Source organism: Archocentrus centrarchus, chromosome 1 (assembly GCF_007364275.1).
Source record: "Archocentrus centrarchus isolate MPI-CPG fArcCen1 chromosome 1, fArcCen1, whole genome shotgun sequence".
In the NCBI taxonomy this organism is placed as follows: Eukaryota; Metazoa; Chordata; class Actinopteri; order Cichliformes; family Cichlidae; genus Archocentrus; species Archocentrus centrarchus.
In genome coordinates this window covers 1,212,034-1,221,683 of record NC_044346.1, presented here as the reverse complement: position 1 = coordinate 1,221,683, position 9,650 = coordinate 1,212,034, and the positions used below count along the sequence as shown (strand labels likewise).

Genomic DNA, 9,650 nt, shown 5'->3' with positions numbered 1-9,650 from the left:
GCAGTGTTGTTTAAGGTACTCAGAGATCCCAGAAAATCTAAAGGCTGACTGCTGAATACACTCCAGATCATCTCCAAGAATGAAGGAAGGATGTACAATAAGAAGGTCATGGGAAGAGAGCGAGAGAGCGTGTACAGGAAGGCAGAGGAGGGAAGTGTAGGGATATTCCTCAATATAAATAGTGAAGTTCATTAAGACACAAAAGCTTTTCCTTTCCAAATGTGCCTTTATTTTATTTTTAAAGAATAAAAGAAGGAAAACACTTTGGATCAGGTGGTATTTTGAAATATTTGGTCAACATTTATCAGCAGCTGGTTCCCATTCAGTGTGAAAGTGGACATGCAGAGACCTGAACCTCAGTGTATCGTATCACCGAGTAGCACTGCTGGTGTTGTGTAACACCTATTAAGCTTCACAAAAGAAATCCAAACCCAGACACGGCGAAGAACTGAATGTGAGATTGACAGCTCTTTAAAGAAGCTGCTGTCTGGGGTTTTTTGCTTCTTCTCTGACATCATGAAATGCAGACTTTATATAAACAGCAACATATTTAAAAAGCTCAGGTGTTCTGATCAAACAGGAGGAGTGGAAGAGAAGAAGAAAGGGTGTGAAGAAGGAGGGAGGAGGCAGGAGGGCAGGTAAAACAAGTTGGATTAAACCTGTAATTATCATTTTACGGAGTTTACTTAACCGCTCTCTCTCTCTCTCTCTCTCTGTCTCTTGCTCTCTCGCACTCTCTTTCTCTCTCTCTCTCTGTCTCTCGACACACATGCAGTGTTTGTATAGACTGATAAGCGTGGGGGGGGCCGAGGAGGAGGGAAAAAACAGCTTGGCTAAAAGAGTGAAAACACAGAGGGGTGAGAAACATGTGATTGAGTTAGAGAGAGCTCAAAGGTGCAGGGAGACGCAGAGGAGGACACAGAGAGAAGAAAACTCTGAGTGAGAGAAGAAGAAGCAGCAGCAGAGGCTGAAGTGTGACAGACAGAGGGAGGAGGAAGAAGAAGAAGAAGGAGTGCTGCTGCTGTGCTGGAGCAGGTCTCTGACTGGAAAGGTGGCTCTGGTGACTGGGGGGGGCTCAGGGCATTGGAGAGCTGTGGTCCAGTCACTGCTGCAGAGCTCAGCCAAGGTCAGTACTGCCCGAACTTTCCTGGCTCTCTGAGATGAAATCTTCCTGCTTCTGCTCTGTTTGTGGCTCAAACAGCCACCTCTTGCCTCCTCTGCTCAAACACAAAACTCTGTTGACCTCCCTGCCTCTGACTTCACTTGAATGCCTCTGATTGTCCTCTGTGGGTTTGATTCAGTTTGAATGCTTTCAGTTCCTTTGATGTTCTCTGTTTTTTTATCTTTTCACTTGAAAAGCATTTGTCTTCTCTGTTTGACTTGTTTCAATTGAAGTAGAGTTTTCAAGGTCAGTGCGTGGATTTCACTGAGACCTTTAAACAAATTTCTAAATGATTTGAGATGAAACCAGAGACTTTATTTTTCTGGTGACATTTCAAAGGCATCTGAAAGCATTCAGTTAACTTCAGAGGGCTTTCTTCACAGTTTGTCTAAGTGTGAAAATGTTTGCCACTGACTGAGCTGCATGCCGCCAAAGTTGTCAAACCACAGGACTAATATAGTCTGCTGATAAGAAGTAAGTATAGAACTGTAGCCAAAGGGCTACAAGACAGTTCTGAAGAGCATCGCTATGAGTCAGTCTAAAAGTTTTATTCTCCAGGTGGTTGTGGTGGACCTGAACAAGGCCTGCGGTGAGCAGTGCAAGGCACAGCTGGACGCCGAGTTTGGAGAAGGAAACTGCACGTTCATTCAGTGCGATGTGTCCGACGGAGACGCGCTGCAAGGTAATCCTGCCTGTCATACTGCAAGACAGGAGATACGAGCTGACATCACTCAGTGACACAGTCTGAAAACTCTCATCGACACTTTCAGTTTGTCAGTGTATTGGCAGCTGTTCAGTTAATTGTGTAATGCAATAGCAGTGCACTATGTCAGGGCTGAATTTAGTCACTCTTTCCTGATGAATGAGGAAGTAGCTTCCATTGCTTGCATTAGAAACAGAATCATCATCACCACTGCTTTTTCCCAGAGTTCAGAGAGCAGCAAAGTTCTGAACACTCTGATTTATCTTATCAACAAACTGCTCCCATAATCCCACTCAGGCTGAGCCCCTCCTGTGTTTGCTTTGGAGCCACATGACCTTTAATTTTACTTCTCCTTGAGTTACCCTCTCCTTTTCTGCTGATCTGCTGTTGTTGTGCTAGTATGTGTGTGAGTGTGGGTGTGTCTGGGTGAGAAAGATGAGAAGCAGAGAATTTAAGTGTATGTAAGTAAAAAAAAGTGTGTCATCAGAGTGAGAGAGAGAGAAACAAGGATTCATTGTCTGACACTGAAAAAGTCGATCCCTGCAGGCAAACGGCTGTGGAATGCTGTTTGCTGCTGCTGCTGTGTGTGTGTGTGTGTGTGTGTGTGTGTGTGTGTGTGTGTGTGTGTGTGTGTGTGTGTGTGTGTGGTAAGATGAGAATAATCATGTTTATATGCACGCATGCATCTTTGCAAGCATGCAGCTGTGTTGTTAGCACGTCTGCTTTTTTGTGTATACACCTTCAACACTAATTGCGGGGTGTCCAGGTGAGGAATGAGGAAGACACGCAGGTTCAACCAGCGCAGGTTTTTCCTCGGGGCTTTCTTGCTGTTGTTGTTCATGGAACCACTCATGTGTGCCCACATGCGAAGATAAATCAGCTGCTGGTGGCTGATTGTGTAACAGCACAACGTATATCTGCGCGTACACTGTGTGCGTTCGGCCAACACGTCTGAAGTCATTTTGGTTACACACAAAGCGTGTGGGTCTAAACCCTGCAGTGTCGGGATTCCTCCCCTTTGTTTAAACTGCGAGAGGGAAATATACAAATTATTTCATACGTAATTCAAGTGAGATTTTCCCCTGCAGTTCATTGTGAGACCATCCAAAGAGTACAAAAAGAGACAGAGACCGCATGTTACTGTGTTAGTGCCACATTATAACTACACTGTGTTAGTTATAATTTAACATTTTTACAAATCCATCTCCCACGAGCTCATAGCGACAAGGAAAAAAGTTCATTCTTACTGCAAAATTATTAAAAATGAAAAACTGGAAATGTCCCGCTTGTGGGCGAGTTTTCCAGCTGAGAGTGGACTGGTTCACTGGGATGTTTTGGATTCCTCTCCTAAGACCACGTTGCCTCTCAGACATCCCGAGGGTCCTGTGCCTTCAAGGCAGCCAGCTGAAGCATCTGATCAGGATGCCTCCTGGGTGCCTCCCACCCTGAGGTAGACCCAGGACTCCCTGGAGAGATTATATAAATTATATATAAAGTTCTGCTGGGTAGAAGGACCTGAGTTGAGGCCGCTGTGCTTCTGGGAACACTCAAAGATTAACAAAGATTTGTGCCATCGTCATGATTTGGAAACTAATACATGGTGTCACTCTTCTTGTCTCTGTGGAACAGATGCCTTCCAGAGCACCGTGGACCAGTTTGGCCGTCTGGACATTGTCATCAACAATGCTGGCATCGCTAATGAAAAGAACTGGGAGAAGACCATCCAAGTCAACTTGGTGAGATGGCAGGATGACACCATGCTGTTTAAATGCTGTTTAAATGGGTCAAAATAACAAAGCTGGTGCGTTTACGTTGGCATTTGATAGCACGCTGCCTCACTGAGATTCCTTAAAGGTGAAAGTGAGATCAGAGTGACTGATGACCTGAGGGTGGCATTGCAAAGGAAGTTCAACATACACACAATATCTTTCCCGTATCTGGCTTCAAGGTGGATATCAACATGATAAATCAATACAGGTGGGCTGTGAGCATGTTCCCTGAAAGAGTGTTTGCATCATCTGACCAATCAGAAACATGGGCAGGTCAACTGGCAGCAGAACAGCTGATTTTACAAAGGAGGATGCAACTACAGGATAAACACAGGATACAGACTGTGTGTGTGTGTGTGTGGTGGTGTGTGTGTGTGTGTGTGTGTGTGTGTGTGTGTGTGTGTGTGTGTGTGTGTGTGTGTGTGTGTGTGTCAGTAAGACTGGAAAAAAGCAAATACTCTATTTGGAGTCTGGCCAGTTTGAAGCCATGAAGGAAAGCCCGCAGACATGATGGTGCTGTCACAGCTCTGTCACTGAGACACTGGACCAGCTGATTCCTGCTGCCTAAAGCAGACAAACATTTCTTATTGCAGTTTTATCTTTTTGTCCACTGAAAAAGAGCCTGGGGAAACCTGCTGTGACAATATGCAATGTTTAATCAGAATAACTAAAAAAGGATAGAGCTGTTCTTTTTTTTTTTGTTGTTAGAAGATCGAGATCTGAACTATGCAGAGAAACATCGAGATTTTCCAGGGCGTGTAGAACAGGGAATGTGAGGTGTGGCCTAAAGCTCAAAGCAAGCAGGTAGTCAAAGCATTTTATCAAAGTGAGGTAGAATGCAATCCAGATGTAATCGCAGCACAAAGGTTTATGATGTGGCAGCAACATAATACCACATAGTTACAGGCAGTTGGGGAATGTTAGGCCGTTTGCTTTGGTTGGCTTCCTCTCACGGTGGTGATTGAGTTGTTGTGGCAAAGCACCAGAAACTAGATACAGTTCAGTTAGTTCATCGATCCATGAATACAGAAACTGAAAGCGATGACTAAAAATCCTTCCAGAGCCTGCAGGTAGATTCTGGGAGGTGGAGCTTTGTGCCAAAAGCCGACGTGTGCAGTAAAGAGTGTGTTTACAATATGGCGTGAGTGTGGCACATGAGTGTGTTTGACACACTGCAGCTTGAGTTCATTAGCTTTCAGGCTTTGATTATAGACTCAGTCTAAACATGAATAACTTACCATGATTATAAAATAATGGGCCTTCTGCTTACTTCACTGATGATTTTATAGACCGGTGCTTTTCAGGCTTTTTGTGTTCAAGGCACCCAAAGGGCAAAGTAGAGTTTTAAGGAACATCTGAGAAATAAAGGCTTCAGGTCAGTTCTTCATTTGACTGCCCTGGCCCTTGTGCTGGATGTGCACATTGCATGACAACTGTCAATGACACCAATCTACTCATGTACACATCTACTCTCTCTGGTGTCTGTGTGGGTCAGGCTTCAGAAAGCATCTGATGTCAGTGAACTAGAGATAAGATCTCAGCAGATAACCGAGTCGCAGCAGATAACAGAGAACACACCCGTCTCTGGTTTGGCTGGTAAAGATAACACTTAATCTCAGGCAGTTAGCGGTCTCCTGTCATCTCCCGTGGCTGCATTACAGCCCCTGAGAACCAGCAGCAGAACCTCCAGCTCTCCATTTAGTCCCAACGTAACAAAAATCTCAGATTTAGTGCGAACGAGGACATGAAAATGGTTCAGTTACCAACTTTTAGGAAGTATGAGTGTCACTGAGTACATGAAACTATATCCTTTAAATGGGCCCATCACTCCCTCCAGGCCAGTTAGACTATGTCAGCGGTTCGTTACACCACACCAAGCCCAAAGCTCTGCAGTCTTGTTATTGCTGACAGCACTGCTGGCCCGGGAACAGTGTGGACAGACGTGATACTGTAGCTCCAACACTGTCCATGTCAGGCTTCACCATCGAGACTCTGTAAAGATCATGCTGCTGGTTCCAGGTGTCTTTATTTAGACTTACTGACACCAAGTCTAGCCTGAACAGATATAGACCTTCTCATCGCTGGAAAACCCTCAGTGTGATAGACTCTGTGCTGCTGCACGTTTCTTTAGTGCACACTGATTTAAATGTGTGTGTTTGTTTGTCTTACACTGTTTGAATTCTTAGAGGAGAAAATACATCAAAGTTTGCATCAGCCGTGGGTCTCGCAGGGCTCTTTCTGAGGCGCTGTCTTTACATACTTTAGTCATCATTCACACTCTGATCCTGAGATAGAGGCTGATACACACTTTCTGCATTTACAGCCCACACTGCTAACCACATTAAAAGTGTAATTTCTCACTGCTTCTACCACCACTTCTATTTCTGAGAAAACAAACTCCCAGTGGTCTAAGATCATTTTCATTCAAACAGTAAGATCAACTAAACAATTTTAAAAGTTTGATTTGTTCAAATGTTGGAGTTTTAAAAGTCTCTCCACGCTGGTTTTACACATTTCTTTGCTTTAAAGGCACTCAGGTATGTTCATACCTGATATCCCAGCACCCCAAAGAGCTTGTTCGTCCTCATAAATGTGCAGCGGGGCTGAGGTCGGGCGTCTGTTTATCTCAGTTTGTGTCTCCTGCTGGTCTCAAGCTCACACGGCTCTGAAGAAGACAAATCCCAACTCAGTCTGAGTGATAAAAGAATTGCTTTCTTCAGATGATCATCGCTGAAACTTTTTTACTCATGAGCTTAACTGCTTAGTAATAGTGATGGCGCTCTGATGAGAGCAGGAGGTGACACAAGGTGCAATCAATTAAATACATGAAATCAATATTTTAAGAGCGCTGTTACAGCCCTGAACTCAGCTGCCACCCACTTCCTCTGAGGAGCCACTGCACAGCTCCACTCACCAACACTATGACAGCTGGAGCTGCTCAGTGTCAGTGTGTGTGGGTCAGTGCAGCTAAGAGCGGTGCTCTTTTCTTAGGTTTGTTTGCTAATCATCTGTTTTCTGTTCAGCATCCTTGAATTTGTTCTTTGTTTCATTTCAGTGTAACTTTCTATCTCAGTTTGAGTGCTTTTTTCTATGCCCACACTTTCACCCAACATTCCCGTACGGACAGGCCAATCGAGTGGTTCAGTAACTTTTCCAAGGATACTGTGACACGCAGGTTGGAGGAGTCAGGGATCGAACCACCAACCTTCCAATTAAGTAGACTGCCTGCTCTGGAGATGGAGCAGGCCTGTTTGGTGTCTTTCTTTCTTTTCTCCCAGACTTGGTATTGTTACTGTCCTCATCCCCAAGTCATTTTTGGGGACGCATAATATGCAATAATATGAAACTATCTTGAGCTCTAATGATGAAATAATTTCTGTTGCTGTATGTCAGCCAGTTATCTAAGAGAGCTAAGAGTCTTTGCAGGCAGTCAACTGTGAAAAACTCATCTTTAAAGCATGTTATCAGTGGCCTCACACACATACTTTGTTTAACTTCCTCATTACAAGCTGGGGCCTCGTGAAGTTTACCACAGTGACCGACTGCATGCGTCTTTGTCTTTATCTGCAGACCTCAGTGATAAAGGGAACCTACTTGGCACTGGAACACATGAGCAAAGAGTACGGCAAGGAAGGAGGCACCATTATCAATGTATCCTCCATGGCAGGTAACACACTCACTGACACACACACACACACACATGTGTGTATGCAGCAAAATGTCCCTCACAGCACTTTACCTGAATCACCACTGCTGCATGTGGCCAGTGGCTCTGAGGAAGAGGCCCCCTCATCACCTTCCAAAATTAGATGATTGATTATTTCCACTACAAGTAGCGTAATCACTTTTTTCTTCCTGTTAGTTTAAAAGTCAGTGACATGCCCCGCTCTCTGTTCCTGTCTTCCTGCTTTTATCATTTTATTTTCTGACTCTCTTCAGTTTTATTTTGGCCTTCTGATTTCTTATGATGGTTGTGAAGTGAAGTAAAAGGTGGCATCACGACTGTTTTTATGAACTGTTGTCTTAAGATGGAAATGAATCTGCAGAGTTCTTTAGAAGCAGCAGAAAACACAGCAGACCATCAGGACTGACCTTGCTGGATACTTGGTAGGAAAAATGTGCCTTCATTTCCTTGGAAAATTGCTGAGTGACAGGAGCGTAAAGGAAATGAGTTTCCAACCTCTGTGATATGAAGGTTTGCAGAAATCAGCTGGAAGCACGTGGCTCTCCACATACTTTCTCCTTTCAGAGACCCCGAGGTGTGCTGAGCTGCAGTTCTCAAAATGTCACGGATGGTAAAGTGTTCTCTTTGGAGGTCTGGCTTATGAACCCCCCCCTGTTCCTTAGATGTGAGTGAGTGTTATGGTAGAAACACATGAACTAAAAAGCAGCAGTGACAGGTTGGCAGCTGCCGGCTCTGAATCATTCTGTAACCTCCATCTCCGTCATGGAAAAGCTCTCCAACATCGTCTCCCCATCACACTCAAACACATAAAAACAGATAACTCAGGAGGAGTTTTATTGTTTTATTGTCCTCGTGCTGCTCTTTAAAGGCCTGTGAGAGCTGCAGTCCTTCTCTACAAAACCCCACCGGAGCCCGGTCGCTCTGAGGAAATAACAGTCCCTACACAAGCTACCACAAAGAGATTAGCACTGTTTCTAAGAACGGAGCACCTTAAGGCTGTGGGAATGTTTCTGGATTCCCCCTCGAGTAAAGGCAACATGCTTTTCTTAATTTCAGCAAATAAACTCCACGCAGTAGATGTTAGTGGATGAGGCTGTTTGATTAGAACACACACACAAACCTTCATTAAATGACTGTGACTCATGTCTGCTGTTTATCATCACCACTGTTCCCCTGCATGCTGCAGGATTCAGAGCTGGTTCTTCTTTTGTTCCAGGTCAAATGTGACCTGTTTCTCATTGTTTTGTGGCCTCGGGTCTGAGCAGAGGCTGTTGAGCAAGTGTTAGATTTCAGGTCAAAGGTGCTGCTGCTCGGCGCTGTGAAAATATTTGTGCATTTTCACAAAAGTACTGAGTGATTTCCTTCCTGGGGGAAGTTGCTACAGCTAGTCCTTGCAAGTCTTTATTAGAATGGACTTTCTGTTGGTTGCACCAGCCAGACGTACACGTAGTCTTTTTGTCCACACCTATGCAAGTTCAGCAAAGCCAGGATATCACTTCCTTTTCTGGCTTCCTAACATCACTCTGAGATCACATGATGGTGGCTGTCAACCCAGCGTTTCCCAGTCTAGCCCTGGGCCCGTTCATGTGGTGGAGGCAGAGGTTTCCAAGCTGCAGCTGTTTCTGTGTGTGTGTCTGTGTGTGTGTGTGTGTGTGTGTGTGTGTGTGTGTGTGTGTGTGTGTGTGTGTGTGTGTGTGTGTGTGTGTGTGTGTGTCTATTACAGTTAACTGGAGTTGCTTCACTGTAATGAGCTCATTCTTTCAGTGTCAAACTATTTCAGCTGTGCTGTGAGGTGCTTCTTTAGATTTGTGTGTCCACAGCAGGAATGAAGTCAATGCTGAAGTGCCTTACTGTCCAGCAGGGGGCGACTCCTCTGGTTGTAAAAAGTCTGAAATCTCTAAGTAAATAAATTCAATTCAATTCAATTTTATTTATATAGCGCCAAATCACAACAAACTGTCGCCTCAAGGCGCTTTGTATTGTGGGTAAAGACCCTACAATAATACAGAGAAAACCCAACAGTCAAAACGCCCCCCTATGAGCAGCACTTGGTGACAGTGGAAAGGAAAAACTCCCTTTTAACAGGAAGAAACCTCCAGTAGAACCAGGCTCAGGGAGGGGCAGTCATCTGCTGTGACCGGTTGGGCTGAGGGGAGAGAAAGACATGCTGTGGAAGAGAGCCAGAGATTAATATCAATTAATGATTAAATGCAGAGTGGAGTATAAACAAAGTAAATAAGGTGAATGAGAAACAGTGCATTATGTGAACCCCCCAGCAGACTAGGCCTATAGCAGCATAACTAAGGGATGGTTCAGGGTCACCTGATCCAA

General features: G+C 44.6%; 1 protein-coding gene across 1 annotated transcript in view; it reads left to right on the top strand.

The window, feature by feature from the left end:
- The first annotated feature begins 769 nt into the window (after positions 1-769).
- The window catches only part of LOC115789250 (momilactone A synthase-like), a 10,471-nt gene continuing 1,590 nt past the window's right edge, over positions 770-9,650 (top strand). The window contains 6 exon segments of the mRNA XM_030742578.1: positions 770-939; positions 992-1,032; positions 1,035-1,126; positions 1,721-1,844; positions 3,495-3,601; positions 7,205-7,301. Of these exon segments, the coding sequence (XP_030598438.1) occupies positions 770-939; positions 992-1,032; positions 1,035-1,126; positions 1,721-1,844; positions 3,495-3,601; positions 7,205-7,301 (631 nt within the window).